General features: G+C 38.7%; 1 protein-coding gene across 1 annotated transcript; it reads right to left on the reverse strand.

Annotated features, from left to right (window-relative positions):
* LOC119419634 (muscleblind-like protein 2a) lies at positions 1-15,100 on the reverse strand. The gene is made up of 10 exons (XM_037686989.1): positions 14,901-15,100; positions 12,343-13,025; positions 8,764-8,928; positions 8,439-8,666; positions 8,066-8,320; positions 6,410-6,463; positions 5,968-6,124; positions 4,146-4,181; positions 3,378-3,472; positions 1-1,352 (listed from the first exon to the last, which is right to left on the reverse strand). Exons 2-10 carry the CDS (start codon positions 12,514-12,516, stop codon positions 1,338-1,340), a joined length of 1,179 nt encoding a protein of 392 aa, XP_037542917.1. The 5' UTR covers positions 12,517-13,025; positions 14,901-15,100; the 3' UTR covers positions 1-1,337.
* Between the last annotated feature and the right edge of the window lie 836 nt (positions 15,101-15,936).

Genomic DNA, 15,936 nt, shown 5'->3' on the forward strand with positions numbered 1-15,936 from the left:
GTTCAGTTAAAACAAATATTAAGATCTTGTCATGTGAAAAATGCAAAACTGAATTTCACTGAAATGTTTACCTTAAATTGTACAATAAAAGTTTCAAACTTATTTTTAATTGGCTTAATCATTTGATACGTAAAACAAAAAAAACACAGTATATAACTAAAATATATAAACACACATTATAATAGGTGAGAATTTAACTTTAAGACTAAATCTCTTCAGGTACATTACTAACGCACTGACATGGACATTGATCTTTTGACGTCTGCGAAGAGTTGGGTGATTTTTCACACAAACCCTATTAAAGATGCTTTGATGTATTTGCATGTACTATTCCTTAGGCACTTGGAACATTCAGAATATACAGTACTGACAACCGACTGCGACAAGAAGCTCACACGACACGCAACCCGTACACAATCACAACTTTAAGTTAACGATCACGTCTGTCGCAACTCTTCCTATAAACGTCCGATTTTATATTAGCTTGTTCAAACAACTTACAGTCTTATTAATAAATCTAGTATTATTATAATCCACATGGAGCAATCTGAAAGAAAGAAAAATATCTACATCAAATGGATTAAACAGCGTTTTCTTTCTGTACTCGCAATGCAAAGGCACACCAAGAGGTGAAGCACGGATCCAGTTCTCTGGGGACCTCTCTGAGCGTTTTAAAGGGATGTTCATAAAACCAGCTTTTAAATACATTACCATAAAGTGTAAAGTTAAAATAAGTGCTATTCACTGGTTTGTTGAAGATATTTAAATCTGGTAATAGGAAAATGCTCAACAGAACACATTCAAGAAGGAACACGAATGTTCGATAAAGCAATACAACTACAACAATCTCAAATGTAGGACTTTTTACACCCGACTTTACCCTTTCTCTGTCAACACGCTGAAGGATGACTTCAGACTGGATCCTTTCGTCTGTAATTATTTACATCCTTTAAATGGCAAAAGCACAATTTATATTTCCAGTTTATTACATATGAAGTTGTTGCCACTGGGTTTGAATTGCTGTCTGTGTTTCGTTCAGAAAAGCAAAGAACAGACACAAAAGCTTCATCCCTGACGTCATTACATCCGACTGAGGCCAATAGTATTGATGCAGGTTATTACAGGTGCAAAGGTGTGTACACACAATTCAACAACCTCCTCGACACAACCCAGTCCCCGTGGTTGAGCCACTGAATGGAACCGATCGTCTTTTCAGCAGTGATGTTCTCAGCATGCAGCTTGCTGTACGCTGCGTGTGTTGATGGCAGAATATTTACAGACAGGCTGTTCAGGACCTTTGACAGCAGCGACACAACACCGACTTCTGTTTCTCATGGTTACTTGAGGATGATCTGTTTGAAAACACAAGTCACTGAAAGGTTTCACACAACAAGCTTGAAGCAGTGAGGTTTAAAGCAACACGATATATATATATGCACCCTTGGAAAATAAATGGCAATAAAGAAATTGTTCAGTTAAACTCAAATAATTGCTTTGCCTGTCTGACTTTCAACTGGTTGTCAGAAAACTGGTTAAAATGGGAACATAACTTTAAAAAAGTGACTGAAATTTTAGAACATTTAAACAATTTTTAGGGGGAGTGGTGGCGCAGAGGTTAGAGAGGTGGGCTTGTGATCCAAAGATCGCCGGTTCACGCCCCGGCCCCGACAACATCAAAATTGTGGGTGGGGTAGGTGAAACACCCACACTTGCCCCCACCCTCATTCGCCCCACTCTGGGCCCATGAGCAAGGCCCTTAACCCCCACCATGTGCTCCCTAAACAGGTCTCTCTTGAAAATGAGTTCTCGTGGCTCAATGAGACTAACCTGTATAAATAAAGGCTAAATGAAAAAAAAAAAATAATAATTTAGGCTTTAAATTATAGCAATAGAGCTGCAATTTCTAGCCCGGGCCCGACCCGGCCTGAATATTGGATCAAAATTATTTACTTGATGGGCGTGCTGGGTCGATCTCTGGCTTTTGATGCGGTTTTACGAATCGTATGGAACAAAGAAAACTAAATAAGAATGCACAATATAAAACTGTGTTCATCTACTTGAGGAGGAGGCAGGTCCGACTGGACGTTGAAAGAGGTAATGAAGAATGTCTTAAGCTTTCAGATGGACAACGGGATCATCAGCCGCACGTGTCCGCTGACTGGCCAGTTGAACGAGGTAAAACAAAAGTCCAGTTAAGCTTCAGATGGATCACCTGATCACCGGCCGCGCACATCTCCGCACCTGCTATCATCCGCGCTGAAGGAAGTTTCAACATCTGAACTACAAAAGCTGAAGCGTGCAGCGCGTTCAATTATAATAGTCTTGTTCTAAATTTTTTTCAAATAATTTTGCTCTAAAATATTTTTGTTCATCTGTGTAACAGCTTATTTTTACAGTTAATTTTTTTTAGGCTATTCCTTTTGTATGTTAATATCCCTGAGGTGCAACAAGAAATCTTAGGTATCCCATGTTGCAGTGCGACACTTTATTCACTTATTGTGATTTTAAACTAAGGGCCAATGAATTGGGGAACTACGGGTAGGAGCAACGACAAGAAAGGAAATGTGGCTTTAGTCTTTCTGAGTAAAATACAGATACTGCTTTACAAGTTTGAGGCAAATCACAATAAATCTTTGGTCAGTTACTAAAATGTGATATATTACATAGAATTAAATATTTTCATTGTAAATGCACGTTAACCCTAATAAAACTACATAGATAACTGTTTTGGTTGTAACTCTGCACATTTTAACAAACATGTTTTTATGCATAAACCGTTTAGTTTTTTGTTTTTTTTTAAACATCCCACTTCTGTTAAAACTTTGAGGTAATTGTCTGCTAAGAGATATTTTTTTTTATCTAAAACTGGATTTACCACTAAACACAATGAGGCTTACACATATTGAGTCTCATGTTTATGACTACACATTTAACCATTTAACCATTTTTACAAGCTAAAAAATGCTATTGTATTATCTGTAGCCTTCACTCAGAACAAATGTTTAAGGGGCAGCAGTTAGATGAAATACGGACAATAAAAGACTCGTAGTAATACACACATAAATATTTACTGCGGGGTGAGGCCCTATACTAACATTCAGACTGAAAAAAGAAAAGACATTGAACAAAGCATAAAACGTGCAATAAAAAAAAGGCAACACCATTATCTGTAGGTGGAAGAATCCTAAATATGTGTTTTCAGTGGTAAAAGAAAGCAGTTAAATGCAGCTGAGCTGAAGGTCTACAGGTATGAAGCTTTATGACTGTAAAGCAAGCGAAGCACCTCTACGCTGGTGGAGAAACTCCCCTGGTTTAAAGATGAAGCACTTATCAAGAGCTCAAGGATTTATGACAGAAAGCTTTAAAAAGAAGCAAACCTGATTGGCTGGTGTTGTTGCTGCGTAGGGGACACTTGTGGCAGGAGTAGTTGCTGCAGAAACAGTAGCAGGCGTAGCACTGTACATCATGGGGACTTTTTCAGGAGGGGAAACCATGAAAGCAATGAAAAGGGAGGTGGAGCATTATGGTAACCATAGCAATGTTTCTCTTCTCTTGCCAGGCAAATATAAAAATGACAGTAGCAGCAAACCATCATTGGGTTAGACCAGCAGATGGCATGTGATCACACGGCAAAGCAAGACAGCAGGGGGAGAACATAAAAGGAGGGCTGATAAGAAATAAATTAGGAAGTCTGGTCATAAGCTGACATCCCACAAGAGTGCGATTAAATGATTTTTAATATGCTAAACGTCTTGGAGTTTGAAATCTTGGGGATGCTGACCAAATTTCCTAACCTTTCCCAATGGTGCACGGCAAATCTACAAACAGAATTCATCCAAGTGATGAAGTTTCTATGGTAACTATTTGAAAGATTAGAGGAAATTAAATACCAAAGAGCTTCATGAATGGAAAAGCATACAAATGCGCCACAAGTTAGAATAAAAATAATAATTTTTTGAAAAAAAAAAAAAGGTTCTAGCACAAAGTAAACTTATCTTTGTGATCATCTTAAAATATTTTAATGCAGCGTCCTTTTTTTAAAGTGGTGTTTTCTGGTGCTGGAATGAGTAGAAACTTGTTGGAATGTAGCTGTGTGTTTTCTGTTAGACACAAGAAAATCTAAAGAACATAAGGGAGGAACCTACCAACGCTGTTAGCAGGAGTCATGCACAAGACAGAACCTGTGAGATTATGAAATATAAAGAGAAAAGGTGTGTAAGCACGGTCAAGACATTGACACAGTTCAGTTTGGTTAATGCCAGCATGAGTCAATATAAATCAACCTTTAGTTAAGCTAACAAAACAGACATAACTTGTAAAAACAAACAAAAATAATAATCGTTTAAGTCATATATTGGGACATAACCAAGAGCATCAGGTTTCTGCAAGGTCGTAAAACTAGATAAACATTTATTTAACATTTGAGTGGTGCAGTTGTGTGAAAAACTAAACACTCCTTGGTTAAATGGTTAGCAAAACCCTAAAAAGCAAGAATAACTTGGCTTAATTGTTCTCATCAGTATCTCCTGTCACTGTGGAGGAACTTTGGTTCGATTGTTTACCTCGTCGCTCCAGCTTGTTGACGTTTGCAGGCATTTGCTCGAGCACGGACATTTTAAAGTCCAGTGCAACTGCACGTTATTTTTGTTTTTCAGCGATTCCTTCACAGATTTGACAGAATATGTTTGGGATCATTTTTTTCTGTTGCACGACCCAGTTTTAGTCTGCGTTTTTATTATTCCAGACGTCTTTGAGTGGGTTCAGATGTGACTTGCTGTGCGGCCACATTCTTTTCAGAGAGAAGAGGCGTCCTAGCAGCCCCTCCATAAAAAGAGTACGTGTTCGGTCTTTCTCTAGTTGTACGGTTACGAGACATATAGAGTCTAACGTGTCTCTTGAGTTTGCTGAAGTTTCTCTGAATGCTGCACAGTTTGACCTCGGGATGGATTTCCTACTCCTGGGAAGACCGCCAGCTGTCATCAGTGTTTACCTCCTTCCACAGACTGAGAGGCAGCAATTATTGCTTCTCTAACATTATCACTGATGTCTTTTCTTCTCGGCTTTGTGTTAACACATACGTGAATTATCCTAAACAGATACTTTTCTGGATTTATGCCTTTAGGAGTCTACACCTACTGATGCTCAGATAATCAAGTAGCAGCACCTGGTGCTTCTTTTCCTTTTAATTCCCTTGGAGGGCGTAAAGGTGTTCTTATTTATTCACACTGCGTCTGCGTTATGACATTGTATTGGTTAAATAATGACACCATGTATGTCATATCTTGCTGATCATTTGAGGTTATAATTACAACAGCTTTAATATTTGGTAAAGGCTTTGACTTTTACCAATTACTTTAATATCATTTAGGGGTAATACAGTTGGATTACTTGTATGACAACTAGAAAAAGATCAGAAAACTTGCTCCATGTGCATTTTGAGGTTGCACATTTGAAGAGGTTTTCTTTTTTTGTCAGGTCAGTGGATATGAAACCACCTAACTTGTCTCAGTTCTGCTGTGCGTGTGTCTCAGGTATAAGATCAACCAGCTGTTTCTGTCTTCAGACAGCAACCGTGGAAGACATTTGTGAACGTGATAGAACAAACGAAGCATATACTATTGAAAAAAAAAACCCCTCTTGTTTAGGTTCTCTTGGCCACAACAGTAGATTTTATTGGTTTTATTAATTTTTCTAAATGTAGTTTTTGGTTAGTAACAGCTTCCCTGTTCATTACAGCCTTGGCTACACCCACTGATGTTGCAAAGCCCAGTTTATTCACTCCAAGCCTATTAATGGAGACACACTTATTGTCTATGAAATACCTTCTGGCACTTCATAGATGACGACCTAGTATTTATACAACTAGTGACACATGCATGTCCTGATAGTCGTGCAGTTAATGAGCAGAATACAATGAACACGTATGAAATTGATCATGAAAATATGGGTTAATGTTTAGAGGATCACCTGTGGGATAAAAGCCTGCAGCGGCCTGCTGAAATTGTGTATTAGCCAAAGCCTGTTGGTAGTGCAATAAATTGGGGGTGAGGAGAGAGCTGGTCCAGCTGCTCTTCTCAAGCGCCACTCTCTTTGGTAGGGGTTGCAGGATGCTGTGTGGAAAGCCCTAAAAAGGACAGAAAAAAAAACTATGTAAATTTAACATCCTTTTGTTTATGCCTTTTATATAATGACTAAACAATAAAAGTGACTATTGGGACAAAATGGACAAAACAAAAGTGGTAGAATATAGTTGAAGTAACATATTAATCAAAATGAAGAATATTTCACATTTTAAGCAATAAAGCTTTTTGATGGAGATGGTGCACACAAAAACTATATGACTTGAAGAGAATTAAAAAAAAGTTATTGTACAAATAATAGCTACATGCAAAGCAAAAGGTGGAAGTACCAGGTCTACAGTCGCCTCGAGGGGTCGCTTCATTGCTTTGGAAGTCGATTGAGTCTTTAAATAGCAGGCAGCGAGCACATGATGGCAGTGGGCCAATGGGATTCAAGCGCATTAACATACAGGTAACAGCAAGAAGAGGTGCACCATGGAGGACAGCATTGTGGATAGGTGACAAGGGGGGGAAACAAAAAACAAAATAATCTGAATGTAGTATACCACATAAAACATAATATACATGCACAGTAATAAAAATGCATTCAAGGGCACATTTAATGATTGTAAGTCAAAATTAGTCAATCGGTAAATACAGAAAATACAAATTTATAGCAATGATATGCAACATATACCTGTAATGTACATTGAGCACCAAATAACTAGAAATCACTGTTAATATAATCAAAACACTGCTAAATCAGTGCAGCTGCACTCACATCATTTTAGATTAGGAACACATATTATGGCTTCCAGAGAGGAATATCAATGGATTACACAGCAAGCGCAGAAAATGTTGAAATGAAAGATGATTTGGTTTTATGAGAGCCAGCCCAAAGCAGTGTCACACACCAACAGATGAACATGCATCCTATCTCATCAAGCACACAATACAGAGCTACGTTTGGCTGGTTCTTCATTTTGTATGGTATATAAAAATGTAATTGTGTTTGTACATTTAAAATAAAACCTAAACTTCTTGCAACAACAAAAAAAATAATACAGTGTAAGTAACTAGTGAAGGTATTAAAACACAAATTGTTTCTTTAACTAATTCTTTAATGATTGTCAAAACTTCTTACACCTAACATTCTTAACACCTAACATGGGGGAGTGGTGGGGCAGAGGTTAGAGAAGGTGGGCCTATGATCGGAAGATCGCCGGTTCAAGCCCCGGTACCGACAACATAAAAAAAAATAAAAAATGTGGGTGGGGTAGGTGAAGCACCCACACCTGCCCCCACCTTCATTCGCCCCACTCTGGGCCCATGAGCAAGGCCCTTAACCCCCATCTGCTCCCTAAACAGGTCTCTCTTGAAAATGAGTTCTCGTGGCTCAGTGAGACTACCTGTATAAATAAAGGCTAAATGAAAAAAAAAAATGAACATTGATGTAAACCATTCCTTCAACCCAAAATTTACTGATACGTGTTGACGGAAAATACCAAATAAAACTTGACAGGAAAATAGAAAACCTATTAGTTTATGTGACTGACTGTGCAATAGTCAATTAGACAAATAAAAAGTCAATTTTTACTATAAAAACTACAAACAAAGTTGCTTATGTGCTTAAGAACATGTTCAAATGTTTGTTAGCTACGTATTTATTAAAGCCTTTTGCAGTTTAAAAAAATGCTCCAGGTGGTCTGTAACGGTCATCTGGGGAGAAACAGGCACTCCTTAACATCTTGTCATGAGGTGATTTTCAAAAAGAGATTTAACAGAACTATAAAGAGGTGATGAGGTGCAATTGGTTACAAAATGCCAAAGCTTCAATACTTGAGTGTGTAGGTATGGAGAACTTGTTTCAGGGCCAGAAAGCTCTATAACTGAACTGCAACGAGATTTTAACAACTGTTGAAGAACAAGGTGGTCTGAAGATATCCCAAGTCAAGAAGTGTAACAGTGGCTGCTGTAAACCCTTTTAGAATGAGACGAAGTCTTACCATGGCTGCAGCTGTGGCCTGGGCTGCCATTGCTGCCTGACTGACTTGTTGTTGACCGGATTTGATTTTGGCCTGCAAGTGTGCAGGCGGGTGAAAGTACTTGCACTTCTCCCTGGAGCACCGGCTCTTGATGTAGTCCATGCAGACAGTGACTGTGTTATCAGTGCTGTCAATCATCGGGCTGTCACTGGGGTGAGCAAAGCGGCAATCCGTCTCCCCTCGTGCACAGTTTCCCCGCTGAAACTCACGACACACCTGAAACAGGAGCAGTTATGACGACCGTGAGAGCAGTTTAGCTTTAAGCCTGGAGACAGCTCATGTCAAGTCACAAAATTATAAACGCTTCTCTTTGCGTGTTTTGATCTATGAATACCTCCAATTTGTCTGGACGCTGTAGCTTCTGTGATGGAGAAGAGGACGATGAAGAAGAGGAGGAGGATGAGCACTGAACCGTGACAGCTGGACTGCCAGGAACAAGAACCGGGGTGCTGGAGAGGATGTCTGAGGGAATGAGGCTCATTCCATGGCTCAGTGGTGTGAGGTATGAACCATAACCAAGGTTAGCATTAGCGCAGAGGCCCTGCGTAACAGGAAATGTTGACTATGAAGAGAGAGGGCACAGATTACACTTGAGTCGAGTATTGTCGCGTACAGTACCATCACAGAAGTGTATCTTGAGTCAAGTGTTAGGAGCATACCACAGGCTGCAGGCTGGGTCCAGGCATCATGAGTTGCATCTGCTGGGCGAGCACAGCTGCTGCCGTCTTCTGCTGGATCAGATTGTTGCGCCCGTTTATCTCTAACTGGGTTTTTAGGTGAGTAGGTGGATGAAGATACTTGCAGTTTTCTCTTGAGCATCTACCCTGTGTTGAGAGAAAGAAAAAAACACAGAGGCATCAAATCCACCCTTGTATTTCTTCTCATAATATTTTAATGATAATCAATGCCTTGAAATAACTGACAATAAAACCGTCAGACTCATAAGTAAAGCACAATAAATCTAAATCCCGATTTTCTCTGTTTGTACAGAGTCTAATGTTCTATTTCATAAATGTATCAAAAATCATCAGTGAAATATTGTGGGTTCTTTTTATGCTTAATGCTCCAACTCAAGTTTTCAAACATTTTTTTTTATAATGGCACTAATTTGTTTAATCTTGATAATCAAGAATGAAAGACAATAATCACATCTATTTGCTTCTCTACCCAGACGTTACCAAAGTCAAAGTGTAGGTAGGTAAATGTTCTCGTCTGGCCTTGCATCCTAATAGAGACATTTTTTTTTACTGCACTGACAATGAACTAACCTTGAACAGCTTGGAAGGTAGGTGGTGTGCCAGAGAATATTTTCATGTTAACATAACAGGAGGACAAGTTGGGCATCAATCCACAAAACTCTTTTTAACGAAACTGATAATGTATTTTTTAGTTTTTACACAAAACTATTCATCAAACATCATTTATGGCTATTAAGCCATCCAACGTTTTGTGGCTTATCAAAAGTAAAGCAGGTCCAGAGCAAACCTATTTCTGCACTGTGCCCTACTTGGACAACGATATGTCGATAATCCAACGATGTTCCAATAGTGATCCAGAGAATGAGCTGAATGGATGGACACCAGTGCAACGAGCACAACGGTCTGCACACACACGGACATTAAGAAACCCTGTCCCATATCAAAACATGAATAAAAAAAAAAACTCATAACAAGTTGCCTCTGATTATCTATAGTTTATCAATATGTTCCTATTTTGACATGTTTACTATCGAGTCTTGAGTACCTACCTTATAAAGACTGCATTCAGCATTTTAGTGATTTCTGAATGCTCTTGTTTTTCCAGTTTATGATCCTTACTTGTGTTTTTATCAGTTTAGGAGTGTAGGATAACCAAAACAAGTTTTGCCCATTTTTCACTGTTTTAGAGGTATTTCCTAATACAGTAATAATCAGTAGTGATAACATCTACAGGACTTTAGGCCACGTTAGTGAAGGTCATGAGATACTAGTTAAAATGCCAAAGCCTGTGCACATTCTTCTTTGTAACCTTGTTAGGGCAAATTTGTGTACATACATTTCAGCCATTGCTCTGATCTTCTTGTTTTACAAGCTTGAGTTTAACAAATCACATGACAAAACTATCATTAAATCTGATAAACGAAAGAACAAAAATGTGAGAAAAACATCTCTTCAGATAGCCTGCAGCTCAGTTTGAGCTATAAATTCAGGCTGATGATGAAGAAAGTAGATACGACTAAAAAAATAAGCACGAGTACTGAACACAGGAACAGGCAAAGATTCTCATTCTCACAAGAACACTTCAAATAGTAGCTGAAGAAATCACACACACACTTCTTTGAATTAAATAAAACGTTCATGGCACCAATAAAAGGTCTACAGTTCTCTTCATATGTCTCTTAACAGCCCATTAAAGAAGCCAATATAAATTTAAAGGTTTATAATATAATACTGAGGGTGAAGATTTAATGTTAGAAAAAATTATTTCCGTCTCTGGTCATTTCTATAGCACCCTATGCCATTCTCAGTCTGTTTGGGTGGTGAGCAGAGCTGTCATTTCTAACCCAGGCCTGCGCCACAACCCGAAATTCGGGCCGAGCCAAAATAATGTGCTGGATGGGTGGGCCGGGTCGGGCTTTTGATTGCGTCAGTGGACGCGTGCAGTTGAGCCCGGCCAGTTGAAAGAGGTACAGAAAAGTCCAGATGGATGACTGCCAGTGACCCACCTGTGGCTTAACTGGGCCCAGCCGCTGCGTCAGCGGACACGTGCGGCCGATGACCGTTAATAACTATAATATTATAATAATCCGCTGACTATTGGTAATAAACAATATATATTATATCTAGCTTTCTTTGAAATACATTTTTAAATCAAGTCAAACTGACTTGCTTACAAAAGCAGTAAAAGCTTAATAATAAAAACAGCCCATGTGTAAATATGCTATAGGTTAAAAAGATAAAGCTTTGTAAAGTGTGCATGTGTTGTCATCACTGTATGTTTCTATACAATGATGACATTAGTCTCTGCATTTAACCCATCACACCTGAGATGCACCCAGGTGGAGCAGTGGGCAGCTATAAGCACCTGGGGAGCAATTAGGGATTAGGTGTCTTGCTCAAGGGCACCACGACACGTGGGAATGGCGGGGAGTTGAACCTGTGACTTTCTGGTCCCATGTCGGTTGCCCTACCTCTACACCATCTTGGCCCTCATCCTCCTAAAGTCGACAGGTTCAGTTTTGCTTGTGTCAACTGGGAAGGCTGGTGTTAAACTAGAAATAAACCAAGCTATTGAATTTATTTTGTATTAAATGAAGAAAATAGTTGTTTTCTTTCTTTCTATGCTTTAATTTTCTTTAGTCAGTGTGTTTGTAATAACTACAGAGTAGGAGGGTTTACATAAAACCAACATCCAAGGAGGAATTTACGGATCCGGTTCTAGACTGAAAAGAATGATGATCTCCATATTTTCTAAAACTTGTTGCATGGCAGGATTAGATTAAATTGACCAGAGTGATCAAACGCTGTGACCATCTGTTTACCAACAGGTAACTAAACTACTTTGTGCTGATTCTTTTAGCATTTTGACCACCAGGGTGCAGACTCTCAGAGCATAAATCACCCACTTCCTGTGAGAATAATCCAGAGTTGGCAGCTGTATTAGGATTTGACAGCGAACGTGTTGGAGTGGGTTAAGGCAGCGTTGGTCCCATCCTGCACCACCGAGCAGGCAGGAGGATAACCTTGCTTTATTCCAACTGGCTGGAAGATTTCCTCTAAGTCGTCTACATCAGATTATTGATTTGAAAAACATTTGTTGGTGTTTATAGACAAGTGTGGCATTGGTCTGGATTTACTGGAGCATTATGTGTAATGGTACTGGGACTGTAGATGCTCTGTAGTTTATGGCGTGCATGTGCAGGCATCTTAATGCAACAGGGGACATTATTAGGCAGGATTAAAGACTTGAAGCAGACAGGATTATTTTTCTAAGTGTTGATTTAGGTAGTCAAATCTGTAGCTTTAAACACATTTGTTGAAAAGCGGCAACTAATTGGTCCCATTCTACCATAAGAGACTGAGTAAAATGTGTTTTGATTATAAATAATTATCTTACCTGTTTCAGAGTGCTTTTTGAACAACCTAAAGTATGATGTTTACTCAAGCACACATTTAACAATATGTAATTTCAAATGATTCTTTATTGGGAATGTTTTAATTTTTTTTTATTTTATTTGTTTAATCAAGAATATTTCTTACCTTCAGTGAGTCAAAGCAGGCAATAACTCTCCCATTTTCCACCTGGCAGCTTTTGGGCGGATGTGCAAACTTGCATTCTTTATCACTGCGTGAACAGTTTCCTCGCTGAAACTGGCGACAGACTTCCAAAGTCAGCCATTTTGTGTCTCTCACTGAAGACATACTCAACGCCATGTCCGAGAGGTTTTCAGCACACACACAAAATGTTGAGCCTTACCGTTTATAGACGCACACGCCAAAAAAAACTGGAGTTTAATTTAGTGAAGAGAATTAGTTGTGAATGCAGTCCAGTCCTCTTTAAAACAACCTAACTCCATCAGCTGGAGCAGAACGTTGGTTTCTCACTGACAAATCATCCGTCGGAAATAATCAACAGCAGATTTTCTTTTTCCTTTTTGCTGCAATACGTTTGAGCTGCTTATCCTTGAGCTGAATGTGTCAAACAAGTCTAGTAACACAAACTTCTTTTTGTTTTTGCTTTAGTGAGACATTCTCAGGTCATTTTCATGCTCCTCTTTCCTTCCTGTGTTATGGCTCAAACTGAACAATCATTGACGTGCTGAATGTGAAACTGACACCAAAAGGTTTGCAACTGAGGTATCTCGTGTTAGTAGCTGAGTATGTCTTCAGAAAGAGCATGGACCAGTTTGGAGTCGTCTTCTCAAGGCACTTTTATTGATGACCTGGAAAACAAAAAGAGAAAAAAAAATACATACAATGTCATAAATTTTCAGAGCTGATTAAACTTTCTGTAAAAATATTAATGCACTATCTTTTATTACTAGAAACAAAAATAAAAATCACACCCTCCAGGCATGGTCATATGTGACCATAAACAGGATCTGTATTAGTTGATCAATTTATTTGAAAGTTAAAACTCTTATATTTATGTTGTACCTTTTTTAAATGTGTACCTTTCCATGTCAAAGCAGATACTTTTGTTTTTTCTTATAATGTTACTACGGTAGTTCAAATCATTAACTGTGTTTTCTCACTCAAATTATAGTCTAAAAAATGTCAAATTACAAAAATAAAATTGAAATAAAGAGAAATTAAAACAAGATAAAAAGCAAAAACAACTGGACTTCTATTTCTAGCTGAAATAAAACTTACAAGAGATTGTAATTTGCCTTTATGTATAGTGAACAATAAACTGATAAAAAAGTCGATGGTAATAAAAACTACAATGTCTCTGTTTTTTTGTGCTGTCATTTGTTTTCGGCTAAAGCCAACAAATCTTTAAAAAATGTATACGTTTTCTAATTGTGGCTGATTTTTTTCAGTCAGTATGGGGGCTGTGGTAGCTTGGTGATCGCCATGGTCTTGTAATCCCGAGGTTGCAGGTTCAAGCCCAGGTTGCGTCAGGAGGGGCATCCAGCGTAAAAGAATCGCCAAATCTCGTGAAAGTTAACTCGCTGTGGAAACCACTGAAGAAGGGAGCAGCCGAAAGAAACTTACTTACTTTTTCACTAGTAGCACATTTTTGTCCTTAAAAAAAAATCTAATCATTTTCATCAGAGACGTGACAAGGCCCGTCCCAGCTGGCACTAAATGCACACACTGTGCTAAACTTACAGAAACCCATTTATGTCAGCGTAGAGGAACTAATTTTCATAACATGCACAGTTTCTGGACAAAGGACACCCAAACCCATTGTTAACAACTACAAAAACATAGACATGTAATTAGCACTTTATAAGACATATGTTTTGCTTGTGCAAACCTTTAAACAGAAAGTTACTATACAAAAAATCTACGAGGATCCATGAATAAAAAAGGTCTGTTTATCCTTCTCTTCCAATGAAACATCAAAGATCTGCCTGTAGTCGAGTTGAGAATGCGTACACTAATTTATAATTTGAATATCATTTCCCACAAGCCATGTTTCCTCAGCAGATATTACATGACAAGCTCTAAGCCATAGCTGTTTTATTAGTTGGAATATGCAGCTAAGCGTTGTCCTGGGAATCAATAATTCAATAACAATATGTGAATGTTTCCAAGCTTCAATCCATAGTTTTATGGTACATTTGTACCAAGCTTTGGTTATCAGAACAGTTTTAATCCCTTTTACTAATGTGTACTTTTCTCTGTTTGCTAAAGTCTTTGTTTTAAAGGCATTGTTTGTCCGGATCGGTTAAAAAAAATAATTACAAACTGATAACTGGTGAGGTGTGCTGACTCAAAACCCAACAGACCACATGCAGAAAACAAGGCCAGCGACAAAAACGAAAAACATCCACACCCAATGTTTGGATTAAAACAGGAACCGGAGACACAAACCTGCTCAGGAAGTTGCTGAGCAGCAAAAAAAAAAAAAAAAAAAAGAAGCAAACCTAGCTCACCAGCTGGATAAATCTGTTTAAGAGGTGAAAAGTTTCTCCACTGAGAGTAACTACCACATTCAGCAAATATGAAACCCAAACAGCAGAGATGCAAACAAGTCATTTTTCTCTTTTCCACCTTTGGGTAACAGCACATGCAGTACTACAGCACACTGCAGCAAATTGCTTTAGGCGCAAGACAGGAAACGGAGCATGAAAACCTGTCTCTCTCACATCATGCGGCACCAAACTTCTGCTCGTGGTCTGAGAATGTAGGCTAGAGGTCCAGTTCCCCGGCGGCTTGCTTGTTAGGGTCGTAACAACAATCCTACTCCTCTTTCTGTCCTGTGGATCCGAAGTCCAAATATGCCCTCTTCCAAACAGTAAAACCAGACTGCCAAGCTGTGACTAAAACATTTCCAGCCACCCCCTTCCTGTCTGAGCGCTTGCTCCTGGAAAGACCCTCCCAGTCACAAACTGTCCAATGGGAAACCAGCTGCAAATACATAATAGGGAAAACTTCCTGTTGACATTTATGTCAAAGGTGAACATCAGTACATATTCAGAGTTTCCAGAAAACATTAAACTGCTCCACTACAGCCTACAGAACAAAGATTTTAGAAGTAGGTATAATCTAAACAACATTTAGAGTTAGTTATTTTTCATCTAGAGCTGTGCAACCAACTATAGACAGCTTTAAAAGTCAGTCTGCTAAAGGCAAAAGGGGAATTTTTCAGCCTGTGTGTGTTAGCAAAATATCTCAGGAACCTGTGAATGGATTTTAATGAAACTCTCAGACTAATAATTGGGTGTAAATCTAGAACTACTCAACTTTTGAAGTAAACCCAATTCATGACAGCCACCAGCTGCATGGCCAAGGGAAGCACAAAATGAATATAACTCAGTTAATTTTACAGATGTTGAGCTAAAATCTAGCGTGGTAGTAGCTGAGCATCATCACCTTCTTATCAGTTTCTCAGACTGCAGGCTTACTCGCAGTCCCTAGAGTTCCCAAAAGCAGAATGGGAGGAAGATCTTTCAGTTATCAGGCTCCTCTCTTGTGGAACCAACTTCCACTTTTTGTCCGTGAGGCTGACGCATTGTCCAGTTTTAAGACTGGGCTTAAAACTTTCCTTTTTGATAAATCCTATAGTTAGGGCTGGCTTGTTATGCTGCCTTAAGCTTAGGATACTAGAGAAATTGACCTCAATTCCTTAAATGATTTGTTAAAACTGAATAGTTTTCATTTGATACTGTTTCTATCTTAACG

The sequence above is a fragment of the Nematolebias whitei genome, chromosome 13 (genome assembly GCF_014905685.2).
Source record: "Nematolebias whitei isolate Nwh7 chromosome 13, NemWhi1, whole genome shotgun sequence".
Lineage (NCBI taxonomy): Eukaryota > Metazoa > Chordata > Actinopteri > Cyprinodontiformes > Rivulidae > Nematolebias > Nematolebias whitei.